The sequence below is a fragment of the Neofelis nebulosa genome, chromosome 18 (genome assembly GCF_028018385.1).
Source record: "Neofelis nebulosa isolate mNeoNeb1 chromosome 18, mNeoNeb1.pri, whole genome shotgun sequence".
NCBI classification, from domain to species: Eukaryota; Metazoa; Chordata; class Mammalia; order Carnivora; family Felidae; genus Neofelis; species Neofelis nebulosa.
This window is the reverse complement of record NC_080799.1, coordinates 7,697,327-7,718,523: the sequence shown is the minus strand read 5'-3', so window position 1 is coordinate 7,718,523 and position 21,197 is coordinate 7,697,327. Positions and strand designations below refer to the sequence as shown.

The 21,197-nt window shown below is 51.8% G+C and overlaps 1 protein-coding gene across 1 annotated transcript in view; it reads right to left on the bottom strand.

Annotated features, from left to right (window-relative positions):
- ZAN (zonadhesin) overlaps positions 1 to 21,197 on the bottom strand; it is a 39,466-nt gene that overhangs the window by 7,646 nt on the left and 10,623 nt on the right. The window contains 23 exon segments of the mRNA XM_058711342.1: positions 4,616 to 4,842; positions 4,844 to 4,873; positions 5,214 to 5,338; positions 5,819 to 5,983; positions 6,080 to 6,327; positions 6,747 to 6,891; positions 7,140 to 7,348; positions 8,367 to 8,543; positions 8,860 to 8,954; positions 9,306 to 9,417; positions 9,672 to 9,852; positions 10,084 to 10,331; positions 10,649 to 10,790; positions 11,521 to 11,723; positions 12,346 to 12,515; positions 12,602 to 12,709; positions 13,089 to 13,232; positions 14,677 to 14,822; positions 15,183 to 15,307; positions 15,786 to 15,902; positions 16,072 to 16,213; positions 18,681 to 18,865; positions 19,701 to 21,188. Of these exon segments, the coding sequence (XP_058567325.1) occupies positions 4,616 to 4,842; positions 4,844 to 4,873; positions 5,214 to 5,338; positions 5,819 to 5,983; positions 6,080 to 6,327; positions 6,747 to 6,891; positions 7,140 to 7,348; positions 8,367 to 8,543; positions 8,860 to 8,954; positions 9,306 to 9,417; positions 9,672 to 9,852; positions 10,084 to 10,331; positions 10,649 to 10,790; positions 11,521 to 11,723; positions 12,346 to 12,515; positions 12,602 to 12,709; positions 13,089 to 13,232; positions 14,677 to 14,822; positions 15,183 to 15,307; positions 15,786 to 15,902; positions 16,072 to 16,213; positions 18,681 to 18,865; positions 19,701 to 21,188 (4,932 nt within the window).

Genomic DNA, 21,197 nt, shown 5'->3' with positions numbered 1-21,197 from the left:
CCTTGTTTTGTTTTTTTTTAATAGGGCAAGAAGGTATTAAAGTGGAGAGGAAGATATGAACAAACCAGAAAAGCCAAGAAAACTTAAAAAAATGAAAGAAAAGAAAGAGCAGTGAGTAGTGAATGTCCCTACCAGAAATTAAAACACAATTTAAACTCTCAATGATCACAACACTGGGTTACTAGTAAGTGAAGACACAGCAGTGAAAGGACAAAGAAGACCCCATAGGGACCAGATACATATAGGAATTTAGTATAGAATAAATCATGGCATCTCAGGTAGTGGGAAAAAGAGACAGGTCATTTAAGATGCTAGGGGAAAAAATAAAAACAAATGTGATTCACATCTCATACTGTGTACCAGAATAAAAATTCCTGTGGATCAAACATGTAATATAAAAAAAGAAACCATTGGGCTGGCTTGGTCGGTAGCCCTACATTGGGTGTAGAGCTTACTTAAAAAAATAGAAAGAAATCATAAAAATGCTGAAGCAGGGGCACCCGGGTGGTTCAGTCAGTTGAACGTCCCACTCCTGACTCAGGTCATGATCTCATGGTTCGTGGGTTCGAGCCCCGGGTCGGGCTCTGACCGACAGTGTGGAGCCTGATTGCGATTCTGTCTCTCCCTCTCTCTGTTCCTTCCCTGCTTGCACTTTCCCTCTCTCTCTCAAAATAAATAAACTTTAAATGCTGAAGCAAAACATGAGCAAATTTTTTTAATGAATTTTTTTAAGTTTGTTTATTTGTTTTGAGAGAGAGAAGGAGAGCATAAGCAGGGGAGGGGAAGAGGGACAGAGAGGGAGAATCCCTATCAAGCTCCCATGATCAGCACAGAGCCCGATGGGAGGCTCGAACCCACAAAAACTTTGGGATCATGACCTGAGCCAAAGTCAGTCGCTTAACTGACTGAGCCACCCAGGCGCCCATGAGCAAATTCTTTTTTAACTCTGGAGCTGTAAGGCATTTGTAACTATGGCTCCAAATGCAGAAGCCACAGAACAAAGACTACCATATGCTACCCCACATACATGTATCTCTTTTATTTGCCTGACAAAAAAAGTCAAAGAAAAAAAAAAGAACTGGAAAAATGTTTGTAACTCATAGCACTAATACAGGGCTACTTACTCTCTGTGATAGATAAAGGACCTCCCTAAGATAGTTTGACAAAAGCCAACGAGCCAGTGGAAAAAAAAATGGTGAAGGGATATGAAGACAAAGTTCTCAGCAAAGGAAATTCAAACAACTCCCAAACACGTGGAAGAATGCATAACCTCACTCATAGGAAAAATGCAAATTAAGACTCTTTGTATTTTTCACGTATCAGATTGGCAAAGGTCCGAAAGTGTGACAATGCTCTGTGTTGGCGAGGCTGTGGGGAATCGGGCACTCTCCCGTGTTGCTGGTAGGAACGTAAACTCCTCACCCGCTGTGGAAAGCCAACTGGCAGCATTCCTCAGAAGAACGAATGCACACAGTCCTTCATCCAGCATTCCACCCCCAGCAGTTTATCCTATGGACAGACGCGTACATACAAAATCATAACTGCAGCGCTGTCTGCAGTAACAATTGGAGACAACGAGAAAGTCTGCCAACAGGAGACTAGTTAAGTAAAGTAGGACAAACAAGAGGCGCCTGGCGGGCTCTGTCTGTGGAGCAGGCAACCCTTGATCTCAGGGTTTTGAGTTCGAGCCCCACATTGGGTGTAGAGATGACTTGAAAATAAAATCTTAAAAAAAATATATGACACAGGGCGCCTGGGCGGGGGGGGACGGTGCTCAGTCGGTTAGGCGTCTGGCTCTTGACTTCAGCTCGGGTCATGATCTCACAGTTCGTGGGTTTGAGCCCCGTGGCGGGCTCTGCACTGACGGTGTGGAGCCTACTTGGGATTCTCTCCCTCCCTCTCTCTCTGTCCTTCCCCCACTCATGTTCTCTCTCTTCCTCTCTCTCTCTCTCTCTCTTTCAAAAATAAATAAACATTTAAAAAAATTATGACAGAGGCTCCTGGCTGGCTCAGTCATTTGAGAGTCTAACTCTTGATTTCGGCTCAGGTCATGATCCCAGGGTCGTGGGATTGAGCAGTGGGGAGTCTACTTAAGATTCTCTCTCTCCTGGGGCGCCTGGGTGGCTCAATCAGTTAAGTGTCCGACTTCAAGTCATGATCTTACAGTCTGTGAGTTTGAGCCCCACGTTGGGCTCAGTGCTGACAGCTCAGAGCCTGGAGCCTGCTTCCGATTCTGTGTCTCCCTCTCTCTCTGCCCCTCCCCTGCTCATGCTCTGTCTCTCTCTGTCTCAAAAATAAATAAAAACATTAAAAACATTTTTTAATAAATAAATAAAAAGATTCTCTCTCTCCCTCTGCCCCTCTCCCCAACTTGCACAATGCTCTCTGAACAAATAAACAAATAAAAATTATGACAAATGAATTATGATGTAATAATGGGATATCACAGAGCTGCAAAAGAGAATGAGGGCACTCCTTAGCTGATCTGATGTGAAAGGATCTCCAAGCTAGATTATCAAGCAAGAAAGATAAAATGCAATCTACCGGCTGTTTCGAAGGGACACATGCACCCCCATGTTTATAGCAGCACTATCAACAATAGCCAAAATATGGAAAGAGCCCAAATGTCCATCAATGGATGAATGCATAAAGAAAATGTGGTCTAGGGGCTCCTGGGTGGCTCAGTAGGTTGGGCGACCGACTTCAGCTCAGATCACGATCTCGCAGTCTGTGAGTTCGAGCCCCGCGTCGGGCTCTAGGCTGATGGCTCAGAGTCTGGAGCCTGCTTCCGATTCTGTGTCTCCCTCTCTCTCTGCCCCTCCCCCGTTCATGTTGTCTCTCTCTGTCTCAAAAATGAATAAACATTAAAAAAAAAAAAAAGACAAATGTGGTCTATATATACAATGGAGTATTACTCGGCAATCAAAAAGAATGAAATCTTGCCATTTGCAACTACGCGGATGGAACTGGAGGATATCATGCTAAGTGAAATCAGTCAGTCAGAGAAAGACAAAAATCGTATAACTTCACTCATATGAGGACTTTAAGAGACAAAACAGATGAACATAAGGGAAGGGAAATAAAAATAATATAAAAACAGGGAGGGGGACAAAACAGAAGAGACTCATAAAAATGGAGAACAAACTGAGGTTGCTGGAGGGAGTGGGGGGAGGGGGAGGGGCTAAATGGGGAAGGGGCACTAAGGAATCTACTCCTGAAATCATTGCTTCACTATATGCTACCTAACTTGGATGTAAATTTTAAAAAATAAAAAATAAAGTTAAAAAAAATAAAATGCAATCTACTGGATCTTGTATGCTATTTTTTTTTTTAATTTTTTTTTTTCAACGTTTTTTATTTATTTTTGGGACAGAGAGAGACAGAGCATGAACGGGGGAGGGGCAGAGAGAGAGGGAGACACAGAATCGGAAACAGGCTCCAGGCTCCGAGCCATCAGCCCAGAGCCTGACGCGGGGCTCGAACTCACGGACCGCGAGATCGTGACCTGGCTGAAGTCGGACGCTTAACCGACTGCGCCACCCAGGTGCCCCTTGTATGCTATTTTTAAAACAAATAAAAATTTAAAAAATAAGGAAAATTGGGGCGCCTGGGTGGCGCAGTCGGTTAAGCGTCCGACTTCAGCCAGGTCACGATCTCGCGGTCCGTGAGTTCGAGCCCCGCGTCAGGCTCTGGGCTGATGGCTCGGAGCCTGGAGCCTGTTTCCGATTCTGTGTCTCCCTCTCTCTCTGCCCCTCCCCCGTTCATGCTCTGTCTCTCTCTGTCCCAAAAATAAATAAAAAACGTTGAAAAAAAAAAATTAAAAAAAAAAAATAAGGAAAATTAATTTGCGTTTGTTTCTATGGGCATAAGTAAAAGATCTTTGGAAAAATACTCGGATGCTGATAAGGTCAGGCTGTGACCCGGGGTCAGGGGGGAGGGAGACTCTTCACTGGTAATCTTTTTTTTTTCTTATTCTTTTAGTAATTTCCACACCCCGAACATGGGGCTTGAACTCATGACCTGACATCAAGAGCCGCAGGCACTTCTGGCTGAGCTACCCAGACGCCCCAGGCAATCTTTTAATGCATTAAAAGTTCCTGAACCATGTGAATGCGTCACAACCTAAAAACACACTAACCACTGTCTTAAAGTTTAAAAGGTTCTGGAATTATATAGTGATGATGGTTGCAGAGCTTGTAAATATCCTAGAAAACAATGAATTGTATTTTTAAAGTGGTGACTATTATGGTATGTGAATTCTAATTTGAAGAAAATAATGTTAGGAACTACAGAAGGATGCCTAGGAGTCTGCCAGGAGGCGAGAAGAATCTTTGCCGTCAAATTTGACCTGGACCCCGGTGTTAAAACCTGGAACTTTCCAGGTTCAGGGAGCGGTGTGGATAAAGGAAAGGAGGGGTGTGGAAAAGCAAGGTCTGTGTGTGCTGTCCCCGTCATAGGGGCATTGGCTAAGGCCTTGTTGCAAAGGAGCCACAGCTGAACAACGAGGTCAGATGCAGGTGGGGCATGGCCCAAAAGGAAGACAGGGAGCTTTAAGGGACACGCAGATGGAAAGGAGGTGTGGGAGTGCTCCGGGGTGACCGTAGGGGACACTCACGGCAGAAACTGCTGTTTCTCCAGATTGGGGGCTGGAGCCCCCGGGCCCGGCAGGCGGCTGCGAAGTTTTCCAGAGATCCACAGAGGGCATGGCGTAGGCCTCCAAACTGACAGAGGTTGTGGATACACTTGAGCAGGAAGGGCTTGAGGAACACGTAGGTGGCACACTCAGTCCAGGCCGGAGTCTGAAAGGCTGCCTGGCATTGTTCCTGGGCTCTCACTAGGTATTGCTTGGGTCTCCTGGCTCTCTTTTTGGCAACTGCAGAGGAGAAAAGGATCATCACAGGGACAGCCACTGTCCCACCTATGAAAATGACTTGGCCCTCCCAAGTGACTCAGAAGACCCCCTTGTCTTGTCTTCACCAGGAAGCTGGTCCAAGCTCTGGCTACCTTCCGGAAGCCTCAGTCCTTGCCCACACTCTGAAGCGAAGAAAGGAAGGCTCATGTGTCCCCAGATAGGTTCTGGGGACCCAGAAGCCATCCCCCGTCAAGTTGCACACATACAGGAACACTCCAGTCTTCCTATCCCTGGCACGCTACACAGTCCGGGATCCCAACTCCTGTTCCTATGAAAGGTTAGAGGCTTTGGGGACAATTACTTTGGGTGAGACTCCTTATCTTGCCAACTCTCCACAAATTCAGCGTCATTCTGGGCTAATTCGTCATTGGGCATCATGAGCTCATCCTCTTCCTCACCATTGAAGTTTCCGCACAAGCCACAGACCTGGGTGGGCAAAAGGGTTCTGGGCACCAGGGAAGCAAAAGAGGCTTTTTTGGGGTGCCTGGATGGCTCAGTTAAGCGTCCAACTTTGGCTCAGGTCATGATCTCATGGTTTGTGGGTTCGAGCCCCGCATTGGGCTCACTGCTTCCAGGGCAGAGCCCGCTTCAGATCCTCTGTCTGCCTCTCTCTCTGCCCCCACCCCCCTCCCGCTCTCACTTGCTTTCTTTCCTTCTTTCTCAGAAAGAAGGAAAGAAGGAAAAAAAGGAAAGAAAGAAAGAAAGAAAGAAAGAAAGAAAGAAAGAAAGAAAGAAAGAAAGAGAAAAAGGAGACTTTTTCATATGGCATGGGCCCGCATTTCCACTCCTAAGAAACAGGCGCACTCCCAGCCCTCCTCCATTCTGGGGAGTGACCAGTTAGGTCTGGAGAGGGCTCTGCCCTCTTGAGACAGACTCCCCTAGAGAAGAGCCAGGGGATTCCCCCACCTTTTGGTAATAGGCTGCAGGGAGCTGGACCTCAAAGAAATCTTTGCCGTCAAACTTGACCTGGACCCCGGTGTTAAAATAGAGTACGGTGTTGTTGCCAACAATACTGATTCTGAGCCCTCGGATCTCGGTGGCGAAGGGAAAGGTGACCTGTGTGCCGTTGATCTACAGAGGAGGGCAGGGCAGGTGAGTGAGAAGAGGGACCTGAGCCCCCTCCCCAGAGTTGGCCTCCTCCCTTCCCCCCCACACCACCCAGCTCACCAGCACACGGTGGTCCTTTATCAAGGTAATGAGGGTATTAAAGAAGTCAACGTTGACCTGGTGGAGGTAGGAAACAGCGGATTGGCCTCTCTTCTTCCCATACTTGATGCTGATCTTGAAGAAAGGCAGGTCCATGGTGGGGTGGCACACTTTCACCAGGATACCAGTGCAGGTGTCCCTGATGGTGTGGTAAGTGCCATCGAAGCTCAGGTACTGAGAGTGGTTTGAGATACGGCACACTCCCATACCTGGCAGAGAGAGACGGGTTGCTGAGGAGTGGTCCAGCCTCTCCAAGAACAAGTGCTCTCCCCATCTGTGAGGAGAGCTGAAGGTGAAGGAGGCCCCACAGGGAGGGGAGAAGAGAAATAAAGGCTCAGTGGCCAGGCTAGGATGAGGCTTGGGGGTGGAAGGGGCGCTATTCTGCCAGAGAATGTGGCATCATAATGGGACTCACAATGTCCCTTCTAAGTTCACGGCCGGGACAGCCATGAGTGAACACGAGGAACCCTTTCCAACGGCACAGGGGTCATCATTCCCAGTCAGAAGTTCTTTGGGACCCCGGACATAGGAGCCCAAGAGCTACAGATGATGGGAGAGGGTGAGGAGGAGTTGGGGACAGCAGTCTCAGTGACACCAGGGTCCTCCTGTGTGCTCAAGGGCCTTCTACCTGAAGCCCGGCAGTGTAGCAGCCCATCCAGGGGCCAGCACATCTGGCCAGGCTTGCAGGCGGCCTGCTGGCAGGAGATGGCGTTGCGAGTGGAGCAGGTGCAGAGCCTGGAACAGGTGTGGTCCGCGTACCATCTCTCCCCGACCTGTGGGATGTGGGCGTCAGCAGAGCCCATGGAGGTTTGGAAGCCAGAGTTGGACCGAACCCTCTACCCCGGGTGCCCCCCTCAGGCTCGCTCCCCTTGGCTGCTTGCCTCCATCCCCAGACTTTCTCAGCCTTCGGGCTTCTGGGCTTGCTGCTCAGCCCCTAGCACTGGCCCTGCCGCCTTATCCCTTCACAGGCTCTGAGGCCTCCTGCTCCCCAAACATGTGGCGCTGTGGTCCGGCTTCTCACCGGGTGGTAGTAGCCCTCCTGGTCGATGCAGCCGCACTGGCTGAGGGGCACACAGGAGGTTCCACTCAGGATGTGACCTTTCTGGCACTCACAGCCCTCCGTACAGGGCAGTGCTGCTGGGCAGTCTCTGGGGGCCGTCAGGCTGAGGCAGGTGGCTGGGCAGGGGTTGGCACAGGGGCTGTAGCTGCTGCTGGACGGGCACTTCAGAGCTAAGAAGAAACCAGTGTCAGGAAAGGCAGTGATTTCCAGCACCCTGAGCTCGGGGCATCGAGAGCTCCCAGAGAATGTTCATCAGATGAATGGATGAACACAATGAGATCTATCCATACAGTGGATTATTATTCAGTCTTTTTTTTTTTAATTTTTTTGTAACGTTTATTTATTTTTGAGACAGAGAGAGACAGAGCATGAACAGGGGAGGGGCAGAGAGAGAGGGAGATACAGAATTGGAAGCAGGCTCCAGGCTCTGAGCCATCAGCCCAGAGCCTGACGCGGGGCTCGAACTCACGGACCGTGAGATCGTGACCTGAGCTGAAGTCGGACGCTTAATCGACTGAGCCACCCAGGCGCCCCTTATTCAGTCTTTAAAAAGACATTCTGGGGGCACCTGGGTAGCTCAGTCGGTTAACAGGCTGACTTCGGATTGGGTCATGATCTCACGGTTCGTGAGTTTGAGCCCCGTGTCGGGCTCTGTGCTGACAGCTCGGAGCCTGGAGCCTGCTTCGGATTCTGTGTCTCCCTCTCTCTCTGCCCCTCTTCTCACGTTCTGTCTTTCTCTCAAAAATAATTTTTTTTAAAATTTAATTAAAAAATGAATAAACATTAAAAAAAGTTTTAAGTCATTAAGATGGGAAATTTTATGTTATGTATATTTTACCACAATTAAAAAAAAAAAAAAAAAAAAAAAAGAGTTCCCTGAAAAGAGAGGAAGGAAGGAAGGGAACAGAGCTGGCCCAGGTCAGAGGGGAAGGAGGCAGTAACCAAATGAGGGTAAACCGTCTTGGTGAAGAGAGTCAGATGGAGGAGGCTCCCAGAGTGGGGAGACAAGTTGAGGGTGGGGGTTGGGTTCGGAGAGACTGGAAGGCTGGGACAGGATGGGGGTTCCACATGGGGCTGAGGGGTGGGCTGTGACAGAAGAGCAGAGGAGCAGACTTTAAGGACAGGAAGAGAGACAGGGGTTCTGGCAGCCTCCTCCGGGCTTCGGGAGCAGGTGGTCGGGTCACTCACGGCAGAAGGTGCCATTCCGCCAGGAAGGGGCCTGGCCAGCATGCGCGCACAGGGATGCATAGGCCTGCAGGGAGCGGCACAGGGTCAGGGTGTCCCCCTTGGTCCCACACTGGCCATACACACAGCTGGCGAAGCTGGACTGGGGAGGCACCACCCCGTGGCACTGAGAGAAGGGTCCTGGAAGATGAAACGATGTAGGTGTGAGGGCAGAGAGTCAGCTTGGAAGGGGAAAGAACCACGCGGCTGCCCTGGAGTGCATTCAACATCCATTTCAATCAAAACCCGTCATTATTGAGAAAGTACTGTCTGAGATGCAAAGAAAAAAGGTCCATCAGAGCTCCCGAGGTGAACACTGCCTCTGCCTTACCTTCCGCTTGCCTTCCCTCCGACTTTCTATTTCCTGTCTCATCCTTCCTCTCTGCCTGACCAGTCCCCCTCCTCTGTCTCTGGCCAGGGGAGGAGAGCGCTGCGGCCACCAAGGGATGTGGCTTACCCTGAGGGTCCATTAAGACATCACAGTTCTTTTCCCAGCTGTTTGCCCCTCTGTTCTCCTGGCATCTGGAGGGCTTCGGACTCTTAGCAAAGCAGCTGAACAAGGAGAGGGGAAGGGACAGGAATTTAGGATTGGAGGAAGCTTCCCCAAAACTGAAGCGACAGTGGAGAGGGAAAATGGGAGGGGAATAAGAAGAGAACAAAGTGGTCCCTCAAACAACAAGGTCAGAAGATACAACAGGAAGGAAAGCGTTTGGCACTCAGGATGGGATTCCCAAGGGGGCTCTCCAAAGAGATGGATGAGTAAGTGCAGAAGGCAAGCGGGGCGGCGGGGGACAACAACCTTGGGTCAGTTCGTCTCCGGAGAGATCAGGGACGCACAGAGGACCCCCCAGGCTGCCCGCTGAGGCTGTTCCCCAGCTCTGGCTCTCCGCATTCCCAGCTCACCCTGTTTCAGAGTAATCAGGGAACTTCCAGGCGACGCCCAGGCCATCCGAGCTGGCCACAGGCCTTTTGTCCAGGAGCAGATTGTCATCCAGGCTATTGTTGTTGTAGTTGCCTGGAGGAGGGTCCAGTTAGAGCCATAGACCCTCTCCCAGGACCACCACCTTCCTCTTAGAAGAGACAGCTCGCTCTTCACTCAACAGACCACGGTTCATCTTTCTTTCTCTTTCCCTTTGGCCTTTTAACACCTACCCGCACGCACAAGCAGACAGGCCCTCAGGACACCTACTGAAATCTGTGGATGAGCCGGTCTGGGACAAACTCTGGCCCATTGTCCCTACTTTGCCCGCAGATGCCCAGGGAACTCACCACACAGCCCGCAGAGCCGGCCAGCATAGGAGGAGGGCACTGTCACTTCGGCCAGATGCTTCCCATCGTAGGGAATTTGAAGCCCAAAGTCCGTGTAGAGGAGGATAAAGGAACCGCTAGGCCTTATGCTCACCCGGCCTTGCGCAGGCCACACACGCAGGGCCACTCGGCGACCATTCAGCTACAGAGGCAGGGAGGACGCAGTAGGGAGAAGCCCTTGGGACAAGGACAACGGGCCCAGGACGAGGCAGCAGACAGCGATGGCGATGTGTCTGCGGAATTGGGGGCTGGATCTGCTGTGGGCTTCCCCCAGGGGCTCTAGAAGCCAGACAGGTGGGCCTGTGGGCAAGGAGGGTGCAGAGAAGAGACGCTGGTGGTGCAGGGGCCAGGGGAGGCGGGCGGAGGCACGCACCATGACCTTGTGGCCTTTGATGAGCGAGATTCTCAGGTTGAAGATGTGCAGGTGAACGGATCTGACATAAGAGGCCTCCAAGTTCCCACTGCGAAACTCATTGGTGGCGCTCACGATGAAGTAGCTCTCTAGAGACCTAGACTGGCAAGGCCTGGTCAGGATGTAGCTGCAGGTGCCCACGACGTGGTGCAAGGCTCCGTCGAACGTCAGGTAGTGGGGGTCCCCTGAGACGGTGCAGGTGGCGGCCCCTGGGGTGAAGGAGATGGAATTCAGAGGTGCCCTGACCCTGAGCCGCTCTCTGGGCGAGTCCACATTGGAATGGGACCCTTGACTCATCCTTGGCTCATCCGTGTGGTTGGCTCGGCCTAGAGAGGTCAAGCATAGGGACTGCCCCAACCTCACCGGGTCCACGCAGAGGCTGCTCAGGCTCGGGCCAACTGCCTTCCAGTCCCCCGTTAGACTCCGGCTCTCTGGGGTGACTGTTTTAGGGCAGAGCCATGCCCTCGCCCAAGGTCACGCAGGCAGCTCCCCCCCCCCCCCACTCACCTTCCACCGGTCTGCTCACCTAGGGCATGGCAGCCATAGATGCCATCCTGCTGACGACAGACCTCCTGGGCCTGACACCTCCACTGCGTGCAGCGAATTTTATTGTTGCTCTCGCAGGTACAGAGCTGTCTGCAGCCTGGCTTGAACCACCGCTCCCCTACCTGGGGGATGGAAAGAAGAAAGGAAAGAGGTCATTCCCAGGTCTGTTACTCGGATCAGTGGGTTGCTCCCTGGGACCATTCCTGTCATCCCGAAGCTCCAGGCTTCGCTGCAAGCCTGGCATTGGCTCACTTACTCAGCCATTCACTTCTTTGTTCCTTCACTTTTTCAACAGATATCTGTTTGTGCTAGGTGTTAGGGATTCAGGAATGAACTGGGTGGACGATGTTCCTGCCCTAACAGCTCACGATGGGGGGGTAGGGAGGGGGGGCAGTAAACAAGTAAACTAATGGATCAACTGTTCCAGCAGGATATGCACCTAAAGAAGACAATCAGGGGGCCCAATGAGAGTTTCCTGCCATCAACACGGACAATAAGCACGGGCTCAGGAAGTTTAGAGGAATGTCTTCTGACTTTGCTTATCAGGAAGGCTTCAAGGAGGCAGCATTTGAACAGAGCCTCAGAGGAGGTGAAGGATTCCAACAGACACAGGTGGTGGGGGGCGGGCAGAGCAGAGATAGAGGGACTACAGAGAAAGTAAAATTGAGGGGAGAGCAAGGCACAGACAGGGTATTCAGTAGGCCGACCCAGAGCTGGGCAGAGGGCTGTGATGGACGCCAGTGTCGTTCTCAGGGACAGGGCAAGGAACAGGCAAAGGAGGAAGAGAGAAACACCAGAGATGAGGGTCTGGCTTCAAATGTGCACATGGGGGTGGGGGGCCCAGAGGCTCACCTTGAAGTAGCCCAGTGTGGGCTCGAGGCACCCACACTGGGAGTGGGGGACACACTGGAGACCGCTGAGGACGAAGCCCGGGTTGCACTCACAGCCCTCCACACACCGGTTCTGGTAGGCCATGCCAGAGAACCCAGAATGGCAGGTGGCGGGGCACACCCTGGCACACAGCGTGTACGTGCTGTTGGGCGGGCAGGTCATTGCTGGAGGAGGGAGAGGCAGAGGTGAGAAGGGCACAGGGCAGGGCAGGGAAAAGGGAACGAAGATGGGTTCAAAGCCCAGCGTTCAGAGGGCCCACAGCTAGAGGCTTCTGCCCAATCCTGAGAAGCAGAGGGTGACCCGGAGAAGGGTGACCAAGGAGCTCGGCTTCCACTCTGGGCCCAGAAAGTGGCCTGCTGGGAGCTACTAAGAGGCAGGTCTGGGCGAGCAGAAAGATCTGGGGGAGCAGACAGATCCAAACGTCTCAGCACTGCTGCTGTGTAGACATGCACTTGTCTACAGGGCAGAAGAAAAAGCCCATGAGGGCTCGATCAAGGGCACCGCCGCCTAAGCAGGCTCCCCAGAGGCCGTGAGGACACTGAGGCCGTGCAGATACACCTGCAAGCATTGCCCCGCATAGCCTCAGGCGGCCGGGGGCGCTTTCTGAGTCTGCAAGGGACTGTGATTTTTCTCCATGGCTATTTCTGCCTACAGATTTCCCTGTGCACGTGTGGAATCAGAGCAGTTCAGCCAGGGGTCCCCCACGCCTGTGCCAACACTCAGATGCCCACCCTCTGCTCGCATCCGTGGGTGAAGGAAGGGGCCCTGCTGCGGGGCACAACTCACGGCAGAATTGGGGTCCCCTCCAAGGCTTCACGGCATAGCCAGCATCCTGGCAGATCTCAGTCAAGGCTGCCATATGGGCACACAGCACTGGCTGCAGCCCCTGGAATTTACACATGTCAAACGTGCAGCTCTTGAAGAACGAGGAGGCCTTGAGGTGAGGCAGACATGCCCTAAGGAGAGAGGCTGGGTCAGAGGAATGAGCCAGGTGCTCAGTGACCACCCTGCCTCCCGTGGCCCTAACCGGCTCCCTTCATACTCAAAGGCTCCGCGGGTGTCCAAGAGCCGTCCACAGAACTGTAGTCCCGACAGACTGTTCTGCAAGCCTGACTTGCACGAGGGAGGAACTGTCGGGTTCTTCTGGCACCTGGAAGAGACACCCCCCCCCCCCAACAGGCCCTGAAGGCTCGTCTCCACCCCGCCCCTACCCCAGCAGTCTCGCGGCTCTCGGCGGCCCCTAGTGGACAGCTGCTGAACCCCAAGCCCGGGAGGAGGTGGGAAAACCTGGAACCGAGCAAACCGGAACAGAGGCTGCTTGGCATCCCCTGAGGACGACTGACAGCGTGGGGGCAAGCGTGGTGGTGAGGTGTTCATGAACTTGGCCGGATCGGGAGCAGGGAGAAGAATGACAGAAGTTGCGGGGGTGGGGGGGTTGCAGGCGGGAGAGGAGAAGGAAGAAAAGGGGTGATGTCGGTCAGGGTGCACGGTTCTCAGAAGGGCAGAGGCAGGGGTGGCCACGTCCTCACTCCTTGTCCTCGTCCTCTGCCGTCTGCCAGCTGTTGCCCAGCTCCTCATCGTCCAGCGCTGGGCTACCGTCGGGCTTCTGGTTGTCATTGCTACCGTCCCCGTCATAGTTGCCACAGAAGCCACAGAGTTTGCTAGAGTAGGTGCTGGGGATGGGAGGAGAGGAGGAGGCGTTAATGGAGAGAAGGGGCTCCAGTCCCTGGAGGTACCACGCAGAGGGAAGGGCAGAGCTGTGGGCCTCGGGCAGGACACATCGGAGGACTAACAGACGCACGTTGCAAACAAGAGCCTGTGCCAGGCACCCTGCGCACAAGGACCTCACAGACCTTCCCCCCAGCCATCCTCACTACTCCACTCATGCCCCATCTTCTTGCTGGCCCTACAAATGTGGGAACCAAAGGCAAAAAGAAATGTAGATAAAATTACATTTCCTTACAACCTACAGCCCTTTGACAAATTCTTTTTTTTATGTTTATTTATTTTTGAGAGAGAGAGAGAGAAAGCAGGAGTGCACGCAAGCAAGCGGGGGGAGAGGCAGAGAGAGGGGGACAGAGGATCTGAAGCAGGCTCTGTGCTGATAGCAGAGAGTCCAACGTGGGGCTCAAACCCATGAACCGTGAGATCATGACCGGAGCTGAAGTTGGACACTTAACCGACTGAGCCACCCAGGTGCCCCAACAAATACTTGAGACAGGCAGAGTAAGATGTTCCTCCAGGAACTCCATCTGTCTTAATATTAATATTCTGTTAGAGGGAAGGACAACCGTAGCTTGGCAACAGCTAGACCTCTGGGATCCTGTGAGTCTCCTTTGGAAGCTTCTGCTTATCTTTACTTCCCCAATTCCCAAGTCTATAATCAGGCACCCCTCAATCCCAGTGCAGCTCTCTCTGCCCATGGGTCCTATCCCTGTGCTTTAATAAAACCACTTTTTGGGTTGCCTGGGTGGCTCAGCCGGTTAAGTGTCTGACTTTGCTCAGGTCATGATCTCTCGGTTCATGAGTTCAAGCCCCGCATCGGGCTCTGGACTGACAGCTCAGAGCCTGGAGACTGCTTCACATTCTGTGTCTCCTTCTCTGTCTCTGCCCCTCCCTGCTCGTGCTCTCTCTCTCTCTCTCTCAAAAATAAGTAAACATTTAAAAAATGTTTTTAAAAAATTATTTTTCATTGTCGACTCCAAACCCCAGCATTTCAAACCACACCACTACAATATTTCCACATTCCCGGTTTTCCATGCATTTGCCGTTTGCTATCTGCAAAGACATTCTTTCCCTTGTTTGTCCATCCTGGGAACCACCCTTTCTTGAGACTGGAGTCAAGTGACCACTCTTCAGGAAGCTCCCAAGACCCATTAGCCACTCGGTCTAGGACATTCCCAAAGCATCATGTGTATATCCTGCTATTATCATTCTGCCCAGAAACCAATTTCTCCTGTCTCCTCATCCAAAGGGAGGCGGGAACTAGATGCTTCCCACCCAAAGATTGAAAATTAGTGCCTGGATGGGAGGGGGAGGAGGAGGGCAAGGTCCTGGAAGGGGGAGGGGACAGAGCAGGTCTGGGGAGTGGCAGCGGCACCGAAGGGCACCCCTCACCTGGGCACACTTATATACAGCTGCTGGTTGCCATCCCATCTCACCCGCAAACCAAACGCTGTCTGCAGCTCCACAAACTGCCCACTTGAAGCCAGGAAGATTCCTTTAGAAGGTACCGCTGGGAGAGAGACTTGCTTCCCCCCAACCTGGAAGGCAGGGCAAGGGAGGAGACCAGGAGACAGAGGGAAAGTCAAGGAGAAGCTCCACCCCCACCCCCACCCCCACCCCCACCCGGAGAGACAGACAGAAAGTCAAGGAGAACGCCCCACCCAGAGACAGATGGAAAGTCAAGGAGAACCACCCCCCGCCGCCCCACAGATTCCCACATCCACGCTGGAAGGCACGGCAGCATCCACGGCAATCCTCAGTAGCACACAGAATGCTCTGGAACCCGTCCCTGAGAGGTCTGGAGGTCGCAGGAGCTGGCTGGAACACCGCGGCCCACGGGACAGGCTACAGCCAAGGTCTGGAAGCATTGGCAGGACTGAACAGAAAACCAGACTCACCAGCGTGCGCCTGTCCCTGAGCAGGGTGATGGTGATCTCATGCAGGGTCACGTAGACTTTGCTCAGGCAGGACATGCCTTCCTGTCCTCGATCTTCATTCTTTGCCGCCACTCTGAAGAATGGCTCTGGGTGGGGAGAGGGGTGAAGAGCACCCAGGGGCCCATTCATCAAGCATGTCTGAGCGTCCACTGAGGGTGGCGCCCACACCTGGCACTGCGGGGCTAAAGGACCACAAAGAGTGGGGCGTGACTGTCTGCCTTCTTCCAGAATAGCCTGTACTGTGCTGAGACTCTGTGCCCCCTCAGTGGGCCAGGGCACCCTCTGGGGCAGGGCATTCGTAATAGCTCTCTCGTCCCTTCATTGCCATTATTCCAGGTAGGCCTTCAGTAAAAGCTGGCCAGGGAGACAACTCCTAAAGAGGCATTCTCTTAAAGGGCATCCTGAGTAAGTCCTGCTTCTGGGGTGGACGTGTCCACTCTTACGTCACCCAAGACATTGTTCCCATCTTGCTCCTCCCATCGGCTCCCCAGCCCTTTCCTGCCGCCCGCTGTTCCCAGCTGTTCTGAACTTGGACCCCTGGCCCAGGCATCTCCAGGGCCATACCTGTCGAGTTGCCACAAGGTTGGGCCAAGACGTAGGTGCATTTGCCCATGAAGTTGAAGTGTCTTCCATCAAAGGTGAGATAGTGCGGGTCTCCGTAGACGGTGCAGGTGGCGGTGCCTGCTGGGGAGGAGGAGGGTGGGGGGCACAGGCAGCAGGCTGCTGCCACTGCTCCAAGCAGCACCTCACCCACCCGGTGGCGTGCCCCAGCTCCTCTGGTCAAGGGACCCTGGTGTCATACCCACTCTGACCAGCTGGCTGGCGGGGTAGCGTGCAGGGAGGGGCTCACCATAGGGTTGGCATCCGTAGTGGCCGTTCTTCAGCTGGCACACTGTGTGAGTCCCACACTGAGAGATCTGGCACTCCATCCGACTGCCAGGCCTGCAGCGGCAACGTTCTGTGAAGTTGGAGCTGAACCACTCTGCCCCAGGCTGGGAGCAGGGGGTCTGGAGTTAGACACTATAGCTCTTGGGACCCTTCCCCCTTCACCACCACACCTGCAGACCTCACTTGGCGCATACTCTTCCTCTTCCCACGGCCCTGCCAGATAGCCCTGCTCACCACAGGACATTTGCACGTGCTTCCCTCTTGTCCTGGAATGCTCTTCCCCCTCCTTTCTAAATCATTTTTATGTAACCAGCTCAAGGGTCACTACTTTCTCAGGAAGACTTCTCAGACTCCCTGACGAGGTCACTCTCACAGCTTTGGGTACCCTTCCTTCCCAGGACTTACTACAACTGTACTTTCGTATTAATTCCTGTGATTGTTTGATTGCAAGCACTCTGTGAGGGACCATGGCTCTTTACTCACTATCAGAGCCGCAACACATCGCACAGTGCTTGGCAGGAGCTCTCATCCAAGAAACCTTTGCTGTTGGGGCGCCTGGATGACTCAGTCAGTTAAGCTTCCGACTCCTAGTTTCGGCTCAGGTCATGACCTTATGGTTTGTGAGTTCAAGCCCCATATTGGTCTCTTTGCTGACAGTGGGGAGCCTGCTTGAGATTCTCTCTCCTTCTCTCTCTGCCCCTGCCCCCCCCCACACACACACAATAAATAAACAATAAAGAAAAAGAAACCTATGCTGTGTCATAGTGAACCAAGATCCAATGTATCCCGTGGAATCTAAGAGCATTAGGAGAGCAAGGACCATGCCCTGTTTGGGATGGCCCCAATTCCAGGAGGGTGGAAAGGACTCAAGAAACGTTCCTTGAATGCATAAATGAATGTATAAGAAATGCATACATGACTCCAGGGGCAGGCAAGAAATGCTTAATGCTAATGGTTGTGATAGATCTTTCTGAGGCTGAAACTAATCCTAACACTGACACAGGGACACCCAGGAGACTAGTTAAAGGGAGGAAGGGGAGAAAGTGGTCCTCAAAGAGGCAGATAGGAACTCAGATGATCCATGGGGAAGAACACCTGAAGCTGAGACAAGCCACTGGACACTAGTGAAGAGCTTAATGCACTTTTTTTTTTTTTTTTTTAAGTAGGGTCCACGCCCAACGTGGGCTTGAACTCACAACCCTGGGATCAAGAGTCACACACTCTACCAGCTGGGCCAGCCAGATGCCCCTAGCTTAATGCACTCATAATAGGTTGTGTATGATATTTACCATAATTAGCTAATAATAGTAACATTTATTAAGTACTTGGCCTGTGTTCAGACCTAATTTCAGCTTCACAACAGCCTTATGAGGTAGGTAGAAATTATTGTGTACACATTTCGTAGACACAGACACAGATCTGAAGAGATAAAGACACTTGCCCAAGGTCACCCAGCAAGTGAATGCTGGAGCCCAGATTTAAAAAAAAAAAAAAATCTTTTTTCTTAAATGTTTATGTACTTTTGAGAGAGACAGAGACAGAATGCAAGCAGGGGAGGGGTGGAGAGAGAAGGAGACAGAGAATTCAAGGCAGGCTCCAGGCTCTGAGCTGTCAGCACAGAGCCAGACGCAGGGCTCAAGCCCAAGAACCGTGAGATCATGACCTGAACCAAAGTCAGACGCTTAACTGACTGAGCCATGCAGGTGCCCCTGCTGGAGCCCAGATTTAAAGGCTCTGTCCAATACAGTGGCTACCAGCCACATGTGGCCATCGAGCTCTTGAAACGTGGCTGGCTCAAATTGAGATATGCCGTAAGTATAACATACACACTGGATTTTGAAGAATTAGTATGGAGGGGGGAAGGAATATAAATGATCTCATTAATAATTATTAGTTACCTGTTGAAATGAGAATATTTGAGATTGAGTACATTACTGGAATTAATTTAACCTGTTTCTTTTTACTTTTTAAAAATGTGGCTATTAGGAAATGTGAAATAAAGCATGAGGCTTGTGTGCTATTTTCTTCTGGACAGCGCTGGCTCAGGGCCTGTGCTCACGTGGAACACCCAGGGGGGCCACCAATTAGGGGAGACAAGAACAGTAACTCCTCTGTTTTGACAGGATATGCAAGTTCCTTTGGAAGAAGATTCTGGAATGCTGTGTTCTGCCTTGAACACTCCTGAAGTTCTACTCAGCATCTGGGCTCCCTGTACATGCAGGGACCCCCCCCCCCCCCGGCTTTCCTCAGGATGGAGATGAGGGCCTTGGACCACCAGGTTGGCCCAGCATCTCATGCGTGGGGCCACAGGATTATGGAATGTTCTGCACAGTCTAGCCTAGCTGAGCCAAAGTGAGTGCTCAGCACATATTTATTGTAGAAACAGAGATGACCATCAAAAGCCATATTTGGAGTGAATGACTCCAGTGTTGCATAACCTCTGCTTGTGAGCTGGCCCCTTGGGACTATCCCATGGGGACAGTCATCTCGTCTTGGGAGCAGATGAAGCCAGAACCCAGGTGTTCCACTCACAATCTCCCTCAGGGGCTCTGGGCACCCCAGCGGCCTTACCTTATAGTAATTGTTGTTGTAGAAGCAATTGCAGGACGAGGCATTGATGCAGAGGGATCCCCGAAACAAGAAGCCAGAATTGCAGCCACAGCCAGGTTTGCAGGGGGGCCCACGGTTGGGCTTGGGTCTCTCACAGGATGCTGGGCAGGTGCAGCGCTCATAGTGGGCATTTGGGGGACACCTCGCTGAGAGGAAAACAGCCTGCATCAAGCCTTCACTCTACTGCTTTTTTCAGGGAGACTGCCTGGTCTCCTATACCCCCACACTCAAGTTCTCTACAAAGTAAGTCCATAATTTAGCCATAAAGAGGAGTGAAGATCCCTCATATGGATGGACTTGAATTTCTACAACACGGAAGAACCTTGAAAGCATGATGTGGAGGGAAAGAAGCCAGTCCAAAAGACCACACAGTACATCATGCTCCATGTGTGCAATGTCTAAAAGAGGTAAATCCACAGAGACAGGAAGTTGATTAGTGGTTGCCAGGGCTTGGGGCATGGTGGGGGTTTGGGGAGAATGTGGAGTGACTGCTAACGGGTTTCTTTTTGGGGTGATAAAAATGTTCCAGAATTAGAAACTGATGTTTGCACAACGTTGTAAATATACGAAAACCACTGAATTGCAAACTTTAAAAGGACGCATCTTATACTATATGAATTATATCTCTATAAAGAGGAAGGCGTGTGGCATGCGACTGGCCCAGTGGAGCATGCAACTCTTGATCTCAGGGTTGTGAGTTAGAGCCCCACGTTGGGTGTAGAGATTACTTAAAAATAGAATCTTAAAAAAAAAAAAAAAAAGATGCTGTAAGTTCGGGACTTGACTCCCAACAACCTCCACCCCACCCATGCTCTGCTTCCCTCTTGGTCAGGGTGGTCCTCATTTTTTCAAAAGTTAACATGTCGCATTCATCTCTCTTCTAAGACTGCAGTTTTCTATTAGAAGCATCCATTTACCTAATTCTCTCTCCTACTCATGATCTCTTACTTTCTGCTGTCGGTTCGATGCTGTGTCACATACCTGGAGTGCGTCCAGGGGTTGTAGCGGTCGTGGAGGTACTTGGAGCAGTAGAAGGCATCACCAAGACTGTTGGCCCAATGGGTACAAGTGTTGGGCTGGGCTGGGGTATTGTAGGAACTGTGTGCCATTCAGTGGCAAAAGTAGATATTTTTGTGGGGATGGTGGGGTTTTTTGTAGGGACAGTGGGTTTTTCAGTAGGGATGGTGGTTTTTTCTGTGGGGATGGTAGGCCTTCCAGTAGGGACGGTGGTCTTTTCAGTGAGGACAGTGGATTTTTCTGTGGGGATGGTGGTCTTTTCAGTAGGGGTGGTAGGCCTTTCAGTGGGGACAGGGGGGTTTTCAGTGGAGACAGTGGTCTTTTCAGTGGGGACAGTGGGTTTTTCTGTGGGAACTGTAGACCTTTCAGTGGGGATGGTGGGTTTCTCTGTGGGAAGGGTAGGTTTTTCTGTGGGGATGGTGGTCTTTTCAGTAGGGGTGGTGGGTTTTTCTGTGGGGATGGTAGGCCTTTCAGTAAGGACGGTGGGTTTTTCTGTGGGAAGGGTAGGTTTTTCTGTGGGAAGGGTAGGTTTTTCTGTGGGGATGGTGGGCCTTTCAATGGAGACAGTGGGTTTTTCTGTAGGAACTGTGGGCCTTTCAGTGGGGATGGTGGGTTTTTCTTTAGGAAGGGTAGGTTTTTCTGTGGGGATGGTGGTCTTTTCAGTAGGGGTGGTGGGTTTTTCTGTGGGGATGGTAGGCCTTTCAGTAAGGACGGTGGGTTTTTCTGTGGGAAGGGTAGGTTTTTCTGTGGGAAGGGTAGGTTTTTCTGTGGGGATGGTGGGCCTTTCAATGGAGACAGTGGGCTTTTCTGTAGGAACTGTGGGCCTTTCAGTGGGGATGGTGGGTTTTTCTTTAGGAAGGGTAGGTTTTTCTGTGGGGATGGTGGTCTTTTCAGTAGGGGTGGTGGGTTTCTCTGTGGGAAGGGTAGATTTTTCTGTGGGGATGGTGGGTTTCTCTGTGGGAAGGGTAGGTTTTTCTGTGGGGATGGTGGTCTTTTCAGTAGGGATGGTGTTTTTTTCTGTGGGGATGGTAGGCCTTTCAGTAAGGACGGTGGGCTTTTCCGTGGGAAGTGTAGGCTTTTCTGTGTGGATGGTGGGTCTTTCTGTGGGAAGGGTAGATTTTTCTGTGGGGATGGTGGAACTTGCAGTGGGGACGGTGGGTTTTTCTTTAGGAAGGGTAGGTTTTTCTGTGGGGATGGTGGTCTTTTCAGTAGGGGTGGTGGGTTTTTCTGTGGGGATGGTAGGCCTTTCAGTAAGGACGGTGGGTTTTTCTGTGGGAAGGGTAGGTTTTTCTGTGGGGATGGTGGAACTTTCAGTGGGGACAGTGGGTTTTTCTGTGGGCACTGTGGGCCTTTCAGTGGGGACGGTGGGTTTTTCTTTAGGAAGGGTAGATTTTTCTGTGGGGATGGTGGTCTTTTCAGTAGGGGTGGTGGGTTTCTCTGTGGGAAGGGTAGGTTTTTCTG